This window comes from Ordospora pajunii, assembly GCF_021821965.1.
Source record: "Ordospora pajunii strain FI-F-10 chromosome Unknown Cg_06A, whole genome shotgun sequence".
Lineage (NCBI taxonomy): Eukaryota > Fungi > Microsporidia > Ordosporidae > Ordospora > Ordospora pajunii.
In genome coordinates, this window is record NW_026848125.1 from 38,109 (window position 1) to 56,284 (window position 18,176).

At 43.3% G+C, this 18,176-nt stretch overlaps 13 protein-coding genes across 13 annotated transcripts; 5 read left to right on the forward strand and 8 right to left on the reverse strand.

Moving 5' to 3' along the window:
* Positions 1-211: 211 nt before the first annotated feature.
* On the forward strand, positions 212-1,651 carry HK407_06g10850 (tRNA synthetase class II; the record flags this gene model as incomplete). The annotated part of the gene is made up of 1 exon (XM_060421057.1): positions 212-1,651. One exon carries the CDS (start codon positions 212-214, stop codon positions 1,649-1,651), a length of 1,440 nt encoding a protein of 479 aa, XP_060276712.1.
* Positions 1,652-1,659: 8 nt separating this feature from the next.
* HK407_06g10860 (putative symplekin domain-containing protein) lies at positions 1,660-3,537 on the forward strand (the record flags this gene model as incomplete). The annotated part of the gene is made up of 1 exon (XM_060421058.1): positions 1,660-3,537. One exon carries the CDS (start codon positions 1,660-1,662, stop codon positions 3,535-3,537), a length of 1,878 nt encoding a protein of 625 aa, XP_060276713.1.
* Positions 3,538-3,741: 204 nt separating this feature from the next.
* Positions 3,742-6,234, reverse strand: HK407_06g10870 (putative adaptin; the record flags this gene model as incomplete). Its single annotated transcript, XM_060421059.1, has 1 exon — positions 3,742-6,234. The coding sequence occupies one exon, from the start codon at positions 6,232-6,234 to the stop codon at positions 3,742-3,744; it is 2,493 nt and encodes an 830-aa protein (XP_060276714.1).
* Positions 6,235-6,336: 102 nt separating this feature from the next.
* Positions 6,337-7,653, reverse strand: HK407_06g10880 (uncharacterized protein; the record flags this gene model as incomplete). Its single annotated transcript, XM_060421060.1, has 1 exon — positions 6,337-7,653. The coding sequence occupies one exon, from the start codon at positions 7,651-7,653 to the stop codon at positions 6,337-6,339; it is 1,317 nt and encodes a 438-aa protein (XP_060276715.1).
* Positions 7,654-8,139: 486 nt separating this feature from the next.
* Positions 8,140-9,138, forward strand: HK407_06g10890 (ribonucleotide reductase; the record flags this gene model as incomplete). Its single annotated transcript, XM_060421061.1, has 1 exon — positions 8,140-9,138. One exon carries the CDS (start codon positions 8,140-8,142, stop codon positions 9,136-9,138), a length of 999 nt encoding a protein of 332 aa, XP_060276716.1.
* A 1-nt stretch (position 9,139) lies between these two features.
* HK407_06g10900 (phosphotyrosyl phosphate activator protein) lies at positions 9,140-9,907 on the reverse strand (the record flags this gene model as incomplete). Its single annotated transcript, XM_060421062.1, has 1 exon — positions 9,140-9,907. One exon carries the CDS (start codon positions 9,905-9,907, stop codon positions 9,140-9,142), a length of 768 nt encoding a protein of 255 aa, XP_060276717.1.
* A 183-nt stretch (positions 9,908-10,090) lies between these two features.
* Positions 10,091-11,368, reverse strand: HK407_06g10910 (uncharacterized protein; the record flags this gene model as incomplete). The annotated part of the gene is made up of 1 exon (XM_060421063.1): positions 10,091-11,368. The coding sequence occupies one exon, from the start codon at positions 11,366-11,368 to the stop codon at positions 10,091-10,093; it is 1,278 nt and encodes a 425-aa protein (XP_060276718.1).
* Positions 11,369-11,581: 213 nt separating this feature from the next.
* On the forward strand, positions 11,582-12,955 carry HK407_06g10920 (uncharacterized protein; the record flags this gene model as incomplete). The annotated part of the gene is made up of 1 exon (XM_060421064.1): positions 11,582-12,955. One exon carries the CDS (start codon positions 11,582-11,584, stop codon positions 12,953-12,955), a length of 1,374 nt encoding a protein of 457 aa, XP_060276719.1.
* A 78-nt stretch (positions 12,956-13,033) lies between these two features.
* HK407_06g10930 (uncharacterized protein) lies at positions 13,034-13,570 on the forward strand (the record flags this gene model as incomplete). The annotated part of the gene is made up of 1 exon (XM_060421065.1): positions 13,034-13,570. One exon carries the CDS (start codon positions 13,034-13,036, stop codon positions 13,568-13,570), a length of 537 nt encoding a protein of 178 aa, XP_060276720.1.
* A 117-nt stretch (positions 13,571-13,687) lies between these two features.
* Positions 13,688-14,626, reverse strand: HK407_06g10940 (uncharacterized protein; the record flags this gene model as incomplete). Its single annotated transcript, XM_060421066.1, has 1 exon — positions 13,688-14,626. The coding sequence occupies one exon, from the start codon at positions 14,624-14,626 to the stop codon at positions 13,688-13,690; it is 939 nt and encodes a 312-aa protein (XP_060276721.1).
* Positions 14,627-14,768: 142 nt separating this feature from the next.
* Positions 14,769-17,114, reverse strand: HK407_06g10950 (uncharacterized protein; the record flags this gene model as incomplete). The annotated part of the gene is made up of 1 exon (XM_060421067.1): positions 14,769-17,114. One exon carries the CDS (start codon positions 17,112-17,114, stop codon positions 14,769-14,771), a length of 2,346 nt encoding a protein of 781 aa, XP_060276722.1.
* Positions 17,115-17,133: 19 nt separating this feature from the next.
* HK407_06g10960 (adenylate kinase) lies at positions 17,134-17,697 on the reverse strand (the record flags this gene model as incomplete). Its single annotated transcript, XM_060421068.1, has 1 exon — positions 17,134-17,697. One exon carries the CDS (start codon positions 17,695-17,697, stop codon positions 17,134-17,136), a length of 564 nt encoding a protein of 187 aa, XP_060276723.1.
* A 216-nt stretch (positions 17,698-17,913) lies between these two features.
* Positions 17,914-18,162, reverse strand: HK407_06g10970 (uncharacterized protein; the record flags this gene model as incomplete). Its single annotated transcript, XM_060421069.1, has 1 exon — positions 17,914-18,162. The coding sequence occupies one exon, from the start codon at positions 18,160-18,162 to the stop codon at positions 17,914-17,916; it is 249 nt and encodes an 82-aa protein (XP_060276724.1).
* Between the last annotated feature and the right edge of the window lie 14 nt (positions 18,163-18,176).

Here is an 18,176-nt window from a genome sequence, read left to right on the forward strand (position 1 = left end):
TTCTGTATGGTTAATGGCATGCACGATCATGATAATTGGCTAATCAAAAAGGTACAGAGCATGCACATGCATCAATGGTAAGATTGGTGGGCTTGGAGCCAAGTGATGCAGGCAGCTTGTATTCCATGCGCACAGATGGCACTTGGTGCACGTATATGCATTGATAGTTCATCATGGAATTAGATGAAGGCTATGCAAAATGGAGCCCTGTATGGAAGACAAGATTTCTGGAATGTCAATAAACAGCAAGAATGAGTGTGGAAGAATTGTTGAAATCAAGGAGCTGGACGAGAGCTTTGATGGAAGAACTGTTATTGTGAGAGGATTTGTGCTCAAGTGTTCTTGTACTGGCAGGTATGTTTTTGTTGTTCTTAGAGATGACGGATGCACTCTTCAGTGCATGGCCGAGAAGCCTACAGATGGTGCAGATGGAAAGCTATTGGATGAGTTTAAGAGCCTGAAGAAGGTAACGCACGAGTCTTATGTTGAGATTCGGGGAGTTATTGCCAGGCAGGAGGTGGAGATCTCTGGGTGCAGCAAGAAGAGCATTGAGCTCCGTGTTGCCGGCATCTTTGTGCTTAGTGCTGCAGACAAAAGCTTGCCGTTCAGCATGAAGGACGTGCAGGCAACGATTGAGGAGCGAGAAAGGAACCCTGCGCTGCCTACTGTTGCATATCACATCCGGCTGGACAACAGGGCAATGGACCTCCGAGTGATGCAAACAAGGGCGGTTTTCCGCGTGATTGATGGAATCATGTTTTTTTTCAGGATGCATCTTCGTAGGAATGGGTTTGTTGAGATCAAGACGCCAAAGCTGATAGAGAGCTCGAGCGAAGGTGGGGCTAATCTGTTCAGTGTTGATTACTTCAAGCAAAAGGCATACATGGCGCAGAGCCCGCAACTGTACAAGCAGATGGCGATTATTGGAGGAATGAAGAAGGTATATGAGATAGGGCATGTGTACAGGGCGGAAGAGTCGAATATCAATAGGTATCTGAGCGAGTTTGTAGGGCTGGATATGGAGATGGAGATATCTACGGATTACAACGACGTGATTAAGCTGATATACTCAATGCTTGTTGATATATTCGACGGACTGAAAAACGACTATGGAGACGATCTCGAGACCATTAGAATGTTCCATGTGTATGAAGACATCAATTATGGGCATGAGCCGGTGGTGCTAACACACAGGGAGTGCACTGATCTTTTGGTAGCTGAAGGAGTGGATATCAAATATGGAGAGGATTTCAACAATGAGAATGAGAAGAGACTTGGAGGAATAGTCAAGAGTCTGCATGGTGTGGATATCTTTGTGATAAAGGACTATCCGGTGTCGATAAGGCCGTTCTATACGTATCGTAACAAAGAGGAGGGAACAACAAGATCCTATGATTTTATTTTGCGAGGAGAGGAGATTCTTTCGGGTGCACAGAGGGTTGACTGCTATAGCGATCTGCTTGGATATGTCAAAGAGCATGGAATTGCGCCTGAGTCTCTTGGTGGCTATCTTGAGTCATTCAAGTACGGAGCACCACCGCATGGAGGATGTGGGATTGGCCTTGAAAGGCTTGCAAAGGCATATTTTGGAATGGCAGACATAAGATGCTTTTCTCTGTTTCCTAGAGATCCTAACAGGCTCTATCCTTGATTAAATTGATGAATGGAAGTGTTTTGTGCAAGTGTTTGAATCTCGATATTTTATGTGTGGATATTTATGGAATGCCTGAGCAGGGCTTGGCGATGGATAGCATTAGACAGTATCTGGCTGAACGATGGAGTGAGGAGGGCCTGACTGTGCTGCTTTTCTACATGAAGAGCATGGATGCAATGGAGATGATGTATTTTTTGAGCATGATTACAAGGATGCTTGACAGGAATACAGCGGTGATTATGCTTGCATATCTTTCGCAAGCACAAGCCAAAGGATTGAGATGTCCGAGATATGCACAGAGGGCGTTGAGTTACCACATACATGTGCTGAGCAAGGGGATATGCAAGAAGGTGCCAGGGATGCTTGGCCGATATGTGCCAGGCATGAAGGCCATTAGTATGAACGAAGGCAATGCGAAGGGGCGAGTAGAGCGGAGCATGAAGGAGTTTGAGCCCGGGGATTTTCTTATTGACTTGGTATTTGAGACACTTGTGAAGGCAAGCAATGCAGAAATTGAAAACAGCATACAAGCGCATTTCAGTGATGAGCACAAGAGAGTGGAGATTAATTCAATCAGGGAGTCACTTGGGATTTTGTGTAAGATTAAGGAAGCAGAAGCAGTGGATGCAAGCATTGCAAGAATAGTTAAGATAATAGGGCCTGAAGACTGTGCAGAGATTGTGAGATTTATCAGCAGCAATGAGAAATATGCGCATACTTTTTTTTTGTATGCATACCTGATGAATGCAGAAGCATATGAGTCAATGGTAGAGGTGGTTCTTGAGAATGTAGAATACTTTAGGCCTGAGATTGTTAGTGGTCTTGTCAGTATTGATTTGGAGCGGGTTGTCCGGAAGGTGGATGATGGGTCTGTGAAGATTTTGGATGACATCATAAGGGGCAGGGATGTGTGTGTTGAGAAGATAGCAGAGCTGGTGTCGAGAGGGCTTGTGGGTATTGGACGAGAAAGCGTTGTTGGTGTGTTCAAGAACAACTATGGAATACTTGGAAAGTATGCTGCAGAATTTGAGTTGAATGTAAAGGAGATGATTGAAATATCCAAGGCAAACGATGCAGCACTTGGGCCAACTCTTGCGATGGTTGAGACAGTGGATGAAATGAACGGATTTGTTGATCTATTGAAGGACAAAGGCGATGCAGTTGTGATTGATGTGATTGAAGGAGTTAGCGATGAAGCGATGAGAGAGCGGCTCATAAACACGATCATCAAGAAAAGAATGATGAAGAGCCAATTAAGAACGTACTTGGTGAGAAAGTATCTGGATGATGGTAGGTTTGTATATGGGCTTCTTCCGTATCTTGAGAAAGCTGATGTTTACCGGCACATTTCTGACTATGTGGTCGATAGCGAAAGCTTGAATGTGTTTCTGAAGGTTATTGAGTGCTCGGAATTGCTTATTTTTGCACACAAGATCAATGATGTGAAGAAAGCAGGCAGGATACTTGACCTGTGCTTTAAATCGTCGAGGTTTGGCGAGAGTGACTTTCTTTTTACGTTGAAGACTCTTGAGAACGAGCCATCGGCGCTTGTTATACAAACACTAATACAGGCACTGACGATGCATCCTGGACTGAAGAACTTTGTGATTTCGTTTCTGTCGAGGCTGGGCAGGAGGGATGTCTGGAGAAATGAAGGATTGGTCGTGGAGATGGTTAGATGCTTAAAGATGCTTGACAATGTGTGTGTTGATATAATCATGTGCATGAATGAAGAAGCGATGTACAAAGTGTTGAGCAGGAGTAATAAGCTTAGGATGCAGTGTAGTGACTATCTTGCAAAGCAACGACCTGGCAGATCTACCAGACATGCGCAGCAGTATGCAATGCTGAAAGCAGCCCTGAAAAGGACGTCTGATAAATGATTAGTATAAATAGTTTTTGTGTCTGCAGCCCTTGAAGGATGATGATGTTTGCCGCCCCAGACTGAGTGTTTGATGAAACAGCAAATTCTGACTTCGCATGCTCAACGATGGTTCTACACCTCCTCGTGGTGTTGAGTGGAAGGACACCTAAATGATGGGTGTCACCAAGATAGAGCCTTGAATGATTGATATAAAGTTGGATATTTATTTTGTTTGTGAGATTGTACTCAGCACTCGCCTTGTACTCCTTATTACGACTTGGTTGGCAGAATGTGTTGCGTATGCCGCCGATCCAAGGATAGAAAATGCAAATAAGCCATTGCCAACTTCGAATGCATGCCTTTTGTTAGCTAGTAGATGTAGATGCTTGGCATTGCATGTCTGTAATGTAATTGAATCGCGTTGTGCAGCAAAGCTTTTGACAAAGTCATCCTTGGTACAGCTGAATGGCTTCATAAAAAGGCTTACATCAAGAAGCACATCGTAAATCGACTTTCCTATTGTCAGCCTGAAATTCGAGTTGATGGCACACGAGTCTATCTTGAGAAGGGGATATGTGCCTTCCTGTGCGATTCGTTTTCTGCTTGGCCATCCTCTGCATTCGTAATAAATAGATATTTTTGACTCAAGAACATCCACCTGTAGAGATATTTCGTTATTGGCGATGCACAGCGCACCTTTCAATCCGTTTGTGTCAATCAACCTAATTATGCCATTCTCTGCCGTGTAAGTTTCTTGAGTGTCTGGGAGATCTGCATGTGGCTGGCACTCTGCAAACCTAGCCCAAGTGTTCTCTTCGTCCCGATGGGCTGTGAATAGCGGAGACATACTCCGTGAGCAAGCATCTTGTGGATCAGCAATACTTTGCTGTATAGTAGAAGATCTATCGTACAGTTCTCTATTTGAAGTAGAGTTATGAATATGTGTATTTGCACTAGCACAAGCATTGTCTTGCTCATAGCAGGTTTCTTGGCCTCTGCCCACGAATTCACTTTCGATAAAGCTTTCGCCACGAACCAAGCACTTCCTAATGTTCATTTGTCTTTCGCAATCATCATGAGGTTTCCCTATGCCTGAATCATCATATCCATAATAAGGTTTAACATCAAGTATTGACTTTGCAACCGGATGCAAGTATTCAGAATGCTGTGCTTCATGTATGCTGTCGTTTCTCTTCAAACTGCAGAACACCCTAAAACCACACAATCCTTGCGCTTTCAATGTAGATACAACCATCCTTATTTTTTCTTTACTTGTGGAGTGTTTCTGAATATTAATCAAACTCTCAATAGTTATGCCGATGCCGTGTATACCTCTTCTGTACATGTTGAGATAGAACCTGATAAGCTCATCTGTAAGGTGTACACTGCTCTGGCGTTGAATCAAGATAATCTCTGCCGGAACGGTATGGCAATAGATTCCGCACAAGTAGATGTACTTCTGCTTCTCATTGATGCCAGATATACTGTTCAGAAACTGATTGAGCAAAACCCCCCACTTCGCAGACAAAACATCTGCCTTGTACAATATCCGAATTGCCTCATCTATACTCCCTGTTCTTTGGAAAAGATCCTCAATTGGATAGTCCGCACGGATCGACTCTGCCAAAATAGTGCCAGTCAATCTCAAGTTATTGCACTGCCTCTTGACCTCTGCAATCGAAACATCGTCCAACTTGTTGAACAACAGCCTGATTTTTTTGATCTTGTTGTGAATACTGTCGTTATCGAATATTGCAAAGCATGAGCTGTCATACTGCACATGTTCAACAAGTAGCTCTGCATACTCAAGTACAAAATACAGCTCATCATCATTTGTCGAAAGGAATCCTCGAAGATGGTCAAAAACTGGCTGTCGGAGCGAAGGATCAATCATAATCGCCAATGATGATCCTAAGTAGAATACTCTGAAGTCACATGATGCCATGCAGCACCCAAGCAGCGCAGTGTCGTTAAACTCACTGGCTCTGTTCTTCATCACCTCCAAAAGACATCCAAGCGCGTCTCTGCTTCTACATCTAGAATACTTCTCAAAAAGCCTGTTGATGTCTGCAACAGACAAAACCCTGGCGTGCTCCTTCACAGCAAAGGCTTCCTCTACAGCACGAACAGTATTCATTGCGCATGCACTTACTGCATGATTACCATCAAAAACCAGGTACCTTAGCAAATCGCACAGCCCTTCGTCACGAAACAATTGAGGATCCTTTGCAAAGTAATTCTTCAATGAGCATGCTACTTTCTGTCTTGTATCAGCACATTTGCTTGATGCATGCACCCTCAACGCACTGATGTAGTTTTTTATGACTGTTCCATCGCCAAGCAGCCCACTGTATTCAATTGCACTATGCCTTATATCTTGCGACTCATCTCCAAAGTCCTTGAGCAGAGTGTTAATGCACATCAGCTGCTTTGCAGGCCATTCCTGAGTATACTTCACAAGATAATGGTTTAGCAAAATCTTGAACTCAACATTCCGCGTGTCAATCGCCCTCATTACGTCATTGCACAACACCGACATATCTTCTCCACGCTGCATCCTGCACACCAAGCTGCGCATTCCCTCAATATGCTTCTTCTTGTCCATTGAGGAAATGAATCTTGCAATCACCGCTTTCTCCAAAGGCTCAGAAACAAACGAGCAGTTCTCAAACAGTCTGCTTATATCCTTCATCTCAAATGCATCCTTGATTCCCATTGTTTATTTACCTCTGCACAGAGTTATCATCCTCATGAAACCAATTCACAAACTAAGCTCAAATGCAGAGAACTTGCACATGCAAAACACTTTATTAATACTTCAATCATCGTTGGCAAAGACATCTGATGGTAATCTTGCTGCAATCAGCTTCTCAGTCTCCAATGCTTCACTCCTCAGCCCCTTCATTCCCAGCATTACCATCGCATCCAGATCTCCTAGCAACAAATACTCTCCCTTATATCCGTCCAAAAACTCCACAAACCTTCGTATTTCTCTGAATGCCTCAACCGCTTCATTATATCTAGACTGCAACACCTTGATCTTGTACAGATATCTAATCCTAGACACAAGTATTTCAATAAAGTTGTAGGATCGGATCCTTCTTACAAAATGCACCTTTTTCTGCATAACAAGTCCCTTTGGCTTGTTGTTGCTCAAGTTCACCTGCGGTACACTCATCCATCTTTTTGCCTCCATCGTGCCTCTTTCTTTCCTCATCTGAGCTGTGCACTCCAGTATCTCCTTCCTTTCCCTCCGAATGTATTCTCCAACAGAAACCACACTCCCGTGGCACTTGGCTATTCTCCTCAGCACGGCCGGATGCTTCATCGCCAGCTCAGACATCTGAAAAAACTTAAATCTTGCCGTATCAATATCATCGTTCTCCTCATATCCATACTCACAGAGATTCAGGTTCAGCAGCGACATGTTGTAGACATACACCTTATCAACAATGCTCATGATGAAGAAGTACGTGATCGCTGACACATTCACTGTAAAAAACTCCTTTGGTACTCTCCATGGAACCGCACTCGCCATCTCAGTCAATATGCGCATCCGTGCCAGCAATGCTAGTGCCCTTAATCCTATGCTTCCAATCCCTACAACACTAACCACAAGCACTATACTGGCTGCATATAATTGCATCACTTCACCCGTCACTAGCCCGATCGACGACCAGATATAAACAAACAATCCGCGAACGCGTGTGTGATTCCTTTCCATCATCAAGACATCCATTCCAAAAACCCGCAGCAACGACGAAAATATTAGAAAGAGCACATAGAACAATGAAAGCATGCCAAAGATGCCTGGCTCAGCCACCCAGCAGCCTCCAGCAAAGTATCTCACAAACAACAATTGGGAAACAACTGCATGCAGAAAAACAACTACTCGGGACACTCTCTTGCCACTGCATGATGTTTTGCACGAAAGATGCAAGTGCATTGCAATCCACAGCATTGGCATCCTAGTAGATCTCATGCTAGATGCCAAGCTCCAGAACGGATCAATAATAATTCGCAATGGATCACTAACAGCCTGTGCAGCTATTGAAACAATTAACATTCCTTCAACTCCACTAAGCACCCATGCAAACATCCTGTGCCGATTCATTTCCTTTTCAATGGATGCCATCTATCAAACACTCTAAGGGGTTACCAACTAAACACACAATCCAGCTTAACATTACAGGACAAATTTTTCTTTGTTCATATCATATAAACCACTCCAAGCATACCCATCTTCTCTACAGTTGTTCTTGTTATCCAAGATACAGATTCCAGGGAAGTACAACAATCAAATACAGGGTGAGTTTCAGGTAATCCTCAAACTCAAATGGCTTTGGACATTTTTACATAACGTATTCTTGGTTTTGCAGGTATTTATTCAAACGCCACATTGTCTCTATGCGCATAGTACACCGAATACACTCAGTGTCGGTTCTCGCTTCATGCACTGCAATATGCATCGCTTTAAATCGATCATTGCATTAATATGCTAGCATTCATTGCTACCAACAAATGCATTCTTTTCTATTTATTGCCCTAGCAGTGCTGATATACAACCTCATGCATTCCCTCCAAAAAAAAATATATAAGCACCACGAAGTCTTCCTTGTGGATGGCAACAAATGCAGAAGAAAAGCAAATGAGCAATAAGGTTGAAATGTTACTTGATCCAGAAGAAGAGCGGTTTGTGCTGTTTCCCATCAGGTACCACGATGTATGGGAAATGTACAAGAAGGCAGTGAGCTCGTTCTGGACAGTGGAAGAAGTAGACCTTACAGGGGATATCAAGGACTGGAATAATCTGAATGCAAATGAAAGGCACTTTATATCACACATCATTGCGTTTTTTGCAGCATCTGACGGAATAGTGAATCTAAATCTTGTGGAAAGATTCTCCAACGAGGTAAAGATGCTTGAAGCAAGGCTTTTCTATGGATTCCAGGTGGCGATAGAAAATATTCACAGTGAGATGTACAGCTTATTGATTGACACGTATATCAGTGATCCAACCGAAAAGGAGTTCCTGTTTGATGCAATAAAAACCATTCCTGCAATCAAGCTGAAAGCAGAGTGGGCAATGAGGTGGATATCCGACAAGGACTCCACATTTGCAACACGGCTTGTTGCGTTTGCATGTGTTGAGGGAATCTTCTTTTCTGGAGCATTTGCATCGATATTCTGGCTGAAGAAGAAAGGACTGATGCCGGGCCTGACTTTTTCAAACGAGCTGATCAGTAGGGATGAAGGGCTGCACTGTGACTTTGCATGCATGCTGCGCACGTATCTCAATTCAAAATGTAAATGCATTGCAGATATAGTGAAGGAGGCAGTGGACATAGAAAAGACGTTTTTGGGAAACTGCTTGCCTGTGAGCTTGATAGGAATGAACTGCAACCTGATGTGCGAGTATATAGAGTTTGTGGCAGATAGGCTTCTTGTGAATCTTGGAGAGCCAAAGATATACAACACAGCAAATCCATTTGACTTTATGGAAAACATCTCGCTTGTTGGAAAGACAAACTTCTTTGATAAGCGCGAGTCACAGTATCAAAAGGCATTTGTTGGCATACGAAACGGAAATGACTCGTTCAGCATTCATTCTGATTTTTAGTTTAATAAAGCGTTTCTTGTGAATATCTTTTCTGCTGTAGACAGGCACCATAAATGAAATGCTGTGTTACGACGTCTCGTCTTAGGACATGGTCGTCATACATCCTGATCATTCCTCTGTTAATGACTGCCCAGTCCTTCCCCGTGATGCTTTTGAGGATCTGGGATGCTCCTCCAAGTTTATTGGCTACTGCTTCCTGATAGCATCCTCTTCTGCCGAATCTGTGGAGCTCGTTAAATTCGTTAAATTCGTTAAACTGGAGCTTTTGATTGGCAAGCTCGGATGACCCAAATAGAAATGGAAGAAACTGGTAGTCGTCGAGTCCCCACACACCGTGACTGCCAGCAGGCTCTAGATTGAATTTCTTAACAAACTCTCGAACGACTTCAAAATACTTGACTAGAGTAGTGAATATGCACTCAATCTCTATCTCATTGCGGAAGTACTTTGTGTACAAGTAACAAAGGTAGTTCAGTTCGTGCCCTGTTCCGTAGTCAAGCCTTGTGGAGTTTCCAAACGAGTTCTGCAAATATTTGTCTTCATATTTCATGCATATTGTATTGAGCACTGTCTTTGCAGCCAGGTTTGCATATCTATGGGGTTCCTGGCTCTTTTCGGTCTCGTTTATTACCCCGGATATATCTCTGAGTATTTGCATCTGTGCCTCATCTGTCTTCTGCGTGGAGTTCTTAATGCATTCATCGACCGACAGAATGAATTCGTAGATCTTTGAATATGCATCTGTTTCTGGAAAGGATATATCGCTCATCGGTAGGGTATACTGCATTAGATTTGTTAGGCATTATTCCACAATTCCATTGTGTTGCAGCATTCATCCATCATACAATGCGCTGCGTATGATCGATATGCTTTACATTGTATTCATGCATTCGATCACTTATCAGATTGCTTTATACGGGTAATCGGCACTTCGCCAGGCTTAATGCCCTGACTAGTTGAGAATCAAGCCCTTTAGATTGATCCAAAATGTCTCATGCCCATCAAACATTTCTCTGATGTGGCCGAAGTGTGAGTAGAATGTCTCTCGGGACACCATCCAGACAAAAAGAAAAGTCAACTCGTCACAAATGTTGTTCTCGATAAGAAACATGAGGATTGATGTCTTGTTGCGTTTTACATGGCATACATGCGGCACTTTTACTGTCTGCTGCTGATGGCCAATGCCATGCATGACCTGCAATATTTCAATTGCAGACCAGTCTCCGCTGCATCTTCCGACCAGGTATGGTGCAATAAGTCTTGGATGTGTCTCCACACAATACCTTATAAACAGCATGTGTTCGTTTGTGTTCTGTATGTTTTTGATGACAGAATCGATTATTTGTGCCTTGATGCTCGATGATCCTGTATTCTGCAAGATTTGTATGTACGTGCTGATTGAGTGAATGTATGGAAACTTAAGCAAGCCCAGGATATCACATGGCTGCAGCAATCCCTCGTTTTGCACAAATGTATGAAGAATGGGGCTTGCTGCTGATTTATGGCACGTGTATTTCGCATGGCATACTTTGATGCATGACCTGATGCCTGATGCTGCATTCATCCTGCTATGCATGTCCATTTCCTTCTTTGAGTAGTACGAAATAAATTGCAGAAGTGATGCATACAGTGGAGCATACGCATCGAAGCGGTCATCAGTGTATATTTCGTTTGCTTTCGCAACTACAGTCTCGATGAAGTGAATGGGTCTGAGCATGTCGTATACGTCTTTGCAGGAGACCATGTACACAATGCATGCTCTGGCATGCTCACCTGAAGTGCCGCTACTGAAAAAGAATCTGAGGATGTAATTGATTAGCACATGTCTTGGCTTGAGCCCAAAAACCACTGCTCGCTCACAATACACCAATGCCAGTGGCAGCTCATCGGATGTCCTGGATGTAAAAAGCATGTCGAAGAAACTTTGCAACCTCATGAACTGGTCATATGAAATCAACAGCATGATCTTTGCCAGAAAGTCAATTGCTACGTGCTTATGCTCAACACTTCCGAGCTTGTACACAAAATAAAGTATGTTATTGTCTATGATGTACTCAAGACATCTGTAATGCCTGTTCCTGGCTTGCTCGTTTTTGAGGCATTCATGTATAGTTGTGATGCTATTCTGTATGTTGCGACCTTCTTTCAGCTCAAACCACGCTTCTACAAAGATGTCGTATATGGAGTCTTGCTTGCTAACAAACGAGGATATGAGTTCGACCAGAGGCATGATATACGTGCATTGCATGTGTTTCTCTGTATTTATGTGTGTTTCAGATGTGAAAGGACTGTATGCTTCAATGTACAGTAAGCATTGATTTTAGATTGCATAGGCACTATGCATTGGTACTTAGCTTTTATAATGTGCGATTGAATCCATGATTCGTTGCACTAGATTTGCAACAAACTTCTTGTTTTAACTGATTTTTGAATCCCAGACTGGATGGATACTTATGAAGTAATGCTGGGATTATCGAAAAATCCAAGAAACTATACAGAGGAGTATCGCAAGCAGCTAGATATGTTTGTTTCGCTCGTGAATCTTCCTAATCAGCCTGATAAGCCAATCAGGCAAGTCCTTGCGCTTCTACTGACGCATGTGAAGATTGACAGCAGACTTCCAGATGCACTCATCAGCAGCATAAAGACAATCAAGTGCCACAAGATAAGACACATGGTGATTGAGAGCTTGTTTTTATTGAAAAGAAACAAGCTGATAGATGCAGACCGGCTGTTGAGGAATCTTCTTGAGTATCACCCAGATCTGAAGTCGATACTGAATCGAACCCGGCGGGATGTGAGTGGAGATGCTATTCCATGCCTCCTTGAGTACTATGCAAAGGGAAACGATAAACAAAAGTGCTTCTGCTACTACATGATTGTGTACCTGTTCTCTGGTGGCCATTCGGAGCTTGAGAAGGATGTATGCGAGGGGATGTTTGCAGAAGGAAGGGTTGGAAAGATGTGCATGCTGTATTTTCTGGACCAGATAGATTTTGAGGATGAAGGAAGCAAGGCAATGGATCTGCTGAGCGATGAGGGAGCAGGCGTGGGGAAGAGGTTGTTCAAGAGTATCCAACAAGAAGCAGTAGACAGAGAAGTAAAGATAATGAAGATGAAAGTGTATTCGCTGTTTAAAAGCAGGTATGGGCTGAGGGCATCTATAGTGCCTCTTGCATTGGATTTGCTGAATCCCGACAAGAGCGATATCAAGGATGTGATGAGGCTGGTAGTTGGCGGGACTACCGAAGGTGATGTGATGAAGGTGATTGGGGTGGTGAATGAGATGCTGTGCTCGGAGTTCCGTGATGATGATTACATTGCATATGGACTGAATGTGCTGAGAGAGCTGTATTGCAAATTTGATGAAGAGGCAAGGAAGCTTAAGCAAAGAGACATGGATATGGGTGAAGAAGGCGCATTTGAGAGTGAAGAAGAGTTTGAAAGTGAAGATGCGTCAATATGTACAAATGAAGAGCACACGGAAGAAAGCGGCAGCAAAGAGAACGAGCTGCGCATGAACGAGCTTATTGATAGCATGAAGGATAAGATTACCAATGCAGTGTCATGCTTCAAGGAATCGAAGTCTAAGTGTGTATACTATGCATACATGTCTGTTGTGAATGTGATGAACCACAGGAAGTATTCTGGAAAGCGCCCTGAGTATGTCAAGAAGAAAGCAAGCAAGGAGGAGCGAATAGCAGTGAAAAGGGCAGGCCTGAAGGATAAGAAAGAGATGATGAAGGAAAGGAAAAGGGGTGGAGGAAAGTATTCGAAGCGAAGAAGAATAAACAGCATGAAGAAGGCTGCGAAATAAATTTGTCTGATCTTGATATTTGTTATTGCATATGAGCGAGAGTAAAAAATTGCATGAATGATCCCTGGAGCACGAGCAATGAAGATGCCCAGGAAGAAGATCACATTTAAAACGCCTAGAAAAGGAGCAAAGACACCCACCAGGCAGGTAATATCTGAGGAATTGAAAGAAAACACGGAATTGTCTGAACAGAGGCCAAGCGAAGGGATAAAAAACACAGAAATGCCAAAGCCACAGGATACCGCGCTACGATACAAGCAGATTCTTGAGGAGATAAAGGTAAAGGAAGAGGAGCTGATAGGAAGTTATAAAAAGGAGAATGAGTATTTAAGGTCGCTGAAGACAGATGCGCTTCTCTACAAGAGGTTTGTTGGGTTTGACATTGTCGAATCCGATGGGTCGTATGAAGTGACACATGAAGTTGTATCAAACAACATCACAAAGTCAATCAGATTTGTTCTACTTCCTGAAGATGGCGCATATGTGTACAAGCTGGTGGAATCAAGAAACATCGAACTGCCGGACTTCCTCAGCGAGGAGATAACATTTGACGAGTGCCAAGTAAAGACATTCTTCTTCAAGGTCATGGAGGCAGTCATCACGAAGAAGAGTTAACATAAGCATGCAAGAAACTTCATAGATTTTGTAATAAAAATCATCTTTTTAATTCAAAAGGGTTTGTGCAGCCGCTTCTGGGATGCCTTTTTATATTCGGCCTGTATCATGCCTACTTTACTTGCGAGAGCTATGGATATTACCGTTCCGTGAGACTTCATTCTTCGACTTCTCAGAAACTTCAGCAATCCTGGACACCCAATACTCCTTCACATCCTTCTCGTCAAATGACAAAATAAACGAATCCGTGTCAACTGTTACCACAAGCCTGTACGGATGACGATCACCAGATGCAAGATCATAGTGCCTGATTTCCTTAGTTTCCTTGATGTCCCAATTTCCCTTTGCATACTTCATCCCATTAACCTTGTAGTACTTCAATATCCCATCCTTCGTGAGAACAAAGTACTTTTGATGCCAGAAGCAACTGAAAAACCTTCTTTTCTTCCAGATCCATCCTTCGGCTACAACATTTCCATCTTCTCTTTGCTTGAATATCTCGGAGTTGGTGTTGATATCGTTCAAAAGCAACACCGGCGGCATAAACATCTCCTCTCCTTTTCTTGCTTCTGTACTTTCTTCTGCTGCTTCTTTTCCTACATACTTTGTCTTTCCATCTGATGGCATTTCTGGTCCCAAGTGATCAGACCTTTCCCCATCCTTTGGAACAGTGTACTCTTTGTTATGCTGCTCATTAATCACCGCTTTCTTGCCCACACTATCCCCCTTATTGCCATCATGATTCTCCTGTTGCTTATCTTCGTTCTTCGGCATACTTGCTTCTGTGCTTTTTTCACCCACGTCTTTGCCGCTACTCATTACACCAACATCCTTCTGATCATAAACTACACTCCCTGCATTGCTCATTATTTCATTTTCCTTGTCATTTGCCATACCATTTTTCACACTGCCTACTGCGTTGCTTTCACCCCCACTCACTGCATTTGTATCCTCCACTCCTTCAACATCTCTTGACTTCTTCTCAAGATTCTCCGCTTCTCCCTTTCCGTTTATCACCATAATACTCCTCTTCCTCCTAACTTTCTTTTCACTCATTGCTATCCACTCACATTTTCTATTTAAACTACAGGTTCTCCTTTTGCTGCATTCCACGAATAAAATCATTCATCTCTTCATCACGTGAACCACTCAGCTTCTCCCCTGCATCCCAATCACTACACTAAAATAACCAAATAAATCACAGAAAGCATTCGTTCACCACCATCATTGTCTTTTTATAGTCTTCCTTCGGCACATCCTTGACATTCTCTACAATGCATTCGTACAAATACAGTCGGTATCTGTTACGCACACTCTCCTCAATCCCTATTCCTTTTCGAAGTACTCTGCATATCTCCATCCTGAGCACATCTCCATCCTTCAATGCCTTCCTTATTCTCATCACATCATAAAACCTCATCAGAACCTTCCTCTCCTCTTCAAAATACACAGAGTTCACTTCTAGTCCTGCAATCTCAAGAAAACTCGCATGCCTCTCATAAACACGCCTACACAAAACAAGCTGCTTAAGGCCACTACTCGCACTGCAGGATATCCTTCCAAGACGATACCGGCATTCATCCTCAATCACGCAATGCACCTCACTACTAAACACATCCTTATGTATTCCAGACCCCAGCTCATCCAATCTCATATACAGCCTGCACATCCTTTCAAATATCCCCTCAATGTCTCCCTTTCCTTTCCCCATATACCTTCTCAGGTTCTTCCCAAACACCGCTGCCACATGCACTGCACATTCAACCAACGCCTTGTCAAGAACAGATATCCTAACAGGAACCATCTTGCATATGTCACGGAGAATCGTACACAGTGGAACAACCTCATTACTCTTCGGATTTTTCTCCCCGATAATACAAGCAATCATTTTGCCAACCTCCTCATCACTCACACATTCAATCAATCCCCTTGTGTATATTCGCCTCAAGCCTGCATACAGTGACGATAGCTTCTTGAACATCAACGATCGTCTGTGCTCATGGCTCACTTCAACTCGCTTCAGGTAATCAGCCAGGCACTTTCCAATTGAGCTATGCACAATCAGTTCGTCTCCTGCTCGTTCCGGTTTGCACTCCACACTCCATTTATCATCGCACACTCGAACAAGCTTGTGCACTCCTGAGTCTTTCATATATACAGAAGCAGTACAGAAGCCTTTCAGACAGCTTCCAAGCATCCACCTGCATGGCTCATCTCTGCTCACACTCTCACACAGCCCATCAAGCCGGATCACACTTGGCATTCGCCTTCCAAACCTAGACTCCATCAATAGAACTCTATTCACAAAGATACATGTGCCGTGCAAAAACAACAGTCTTTCAGCACGACTTCGGCACACACACAGCGTCCCAATCACATCCTCTATGTATTCTATCATCTTATTCACAATCCGCGAAAGCGCTTCTCCTCCAAACCTCCGCAGATAAAATAACACAGAACGCCCTATCACTTCCAGAGACACATCAGCTTCGCCAAAAAGCAGGCTTGCCTTCGACTCCACAAATCTCAAACAATTCTTCTCAAGATCAATGCGCCCCGACACACATGCAATCTCATCAAACATCTCATCCAACGACACATTCTTATGCTCCATATACCACTCCATCAAGTCCTCTCTGCCTCCTGCAATCAGAATCCGATGATACTCAAACCTTACATCAAAATCATCTCTACGATACATCGAATCCAGCCTTACATTCTGCACTTGCATCCCAGACCCGCTTAGTCCACTCAAGCATACAGAAAACGATCCATTCACTCCACATGCAATCTCTCCGCTATAAAGCCCAACACTAACATCGTTTGTGGGTATATGAAGATTCATAATTGATGCCCCAATCACTACCACCCCAGTAAATCCTCCGCCACAAATCTCATTATAAATCATCTTAAGCACACCCCTATGCCTCTCTAACAGCATGCATTCTTTTCTCATAAGCACTGCATCCGTCTGGTCTGATCCATACATCCAACTATCGTCCCTACTTCTTGCTACAGGTACGCCTCTACTAACACATTCATAAAAACAACTGTCAGCAAACACAATTCTCATTTCACGATTTCCATTATGCATCTTATGCTTCACATCGTCCGTCTTGATTTCATTCATTTCGATATTATCTTCGTCGGGAGCTGCATCGCATAACTCCTCAGTCATCCGAGGCCCAAGCATCATGTTGAGCCTCTTGCAGATCAAAAATCTCGCAAGTCTACAATCGCTTGGCCTAATCACGTCGGAATACTCCCTGCAATGCGCAGATCCAATCTCCACTTCCTTCCTTCCTCCAGAAAACACACAGCAATCCAATGTCTCATCATCTAATCCATTGCATATTGCACATGCTGCTCCTCCATCCAGCCACCTGCTTCTGTGGTCCAGCGCGAGAATTCTATCAATGTACTTCATAAACTTCATGTCATCATCACCACCATCAGACACACCATTCATCTCTCTGCACTCAAAGTGGGCTTTATTCATCTTTGTTTTCCTCCTTAAAAAAAGGATCCATAAGTAGATTCTCATACCACACAACTCAAACTGTTTAATTCATCCGTTCAATCGCCTTGCACACCTCAGAGAAGACTGCGCTACACTCCATACACCCATAAATCTCAACCAGCTTTCCCCTTGCCTTGTAATACTCAATAATCGGCTCGGTTTCTTTCCTGTAAACATCATACCGCCTCCTTCCTATCTCCTCGTTGTCGTCGTTCCTTCCCTCATTTCTCCCACATATGCGCCGGATGCACGTCTCCCGATCAACATTTATAAACACTGCCATGCCAACCTCGCCCAGCATCTCCGCCTGCTCAATCTTCCTTGGATACCCATCAAGAATGTATCCTTCCATGCTTCTGATCTTGCCAAGAACGACTTCGTTCATAACACGTTCGGGCACAAGCCCTCCTGTCTTTATCACGTTTCTTATCTCTTCAGCCATCGCCGTTTCTAAAATTATTTGCTGCCACTTACCTTTCTTTGCCTCATCCCTCAAAATATCCCCAGAGCTGACATGTGGAATTGCATACTTCTCGGAAAGGAGCTTCGACTGCGTTCCCTTGCCGCATCCAGGTGGCCCCAACATCACCAGCTTCGGAGTATTCATCAGGGCAACTACCTGGCACACCAAATAATTCTGCTATTATTAACCTTAATAACTAATCACTACAAAATATATACAAAGGTAATTTATTCCTTCAAACAATACAAGAAATAGCACTGCGTCACACCCCATTCACACATCAATGAATATGCATAATGCAGTAATAAAATAAGCTGACGCAAATGCTACTCCCAAACATCATATACAATCATTCAGCTCCTAGGCATTGCTATTCTCATCCGACATCCCAAGAAGCTTTGCATCATTGGCGTCTGGATTAGAGCCCATGCCTATAAACCCAGCTGTGCCGTCATCACCACTTTCCTCACTATCAACGGCTCTTGCTGCATCCTCCTCACTCGAAAAAAACTTTGCTGATGTATTTTGATTATCGCTAGACATAAACCAGCACCTAGCAACACCAGATAATGACAATATAATACCAAATACAGCTGCAGAAAACTTCATAAAGTCAACACATC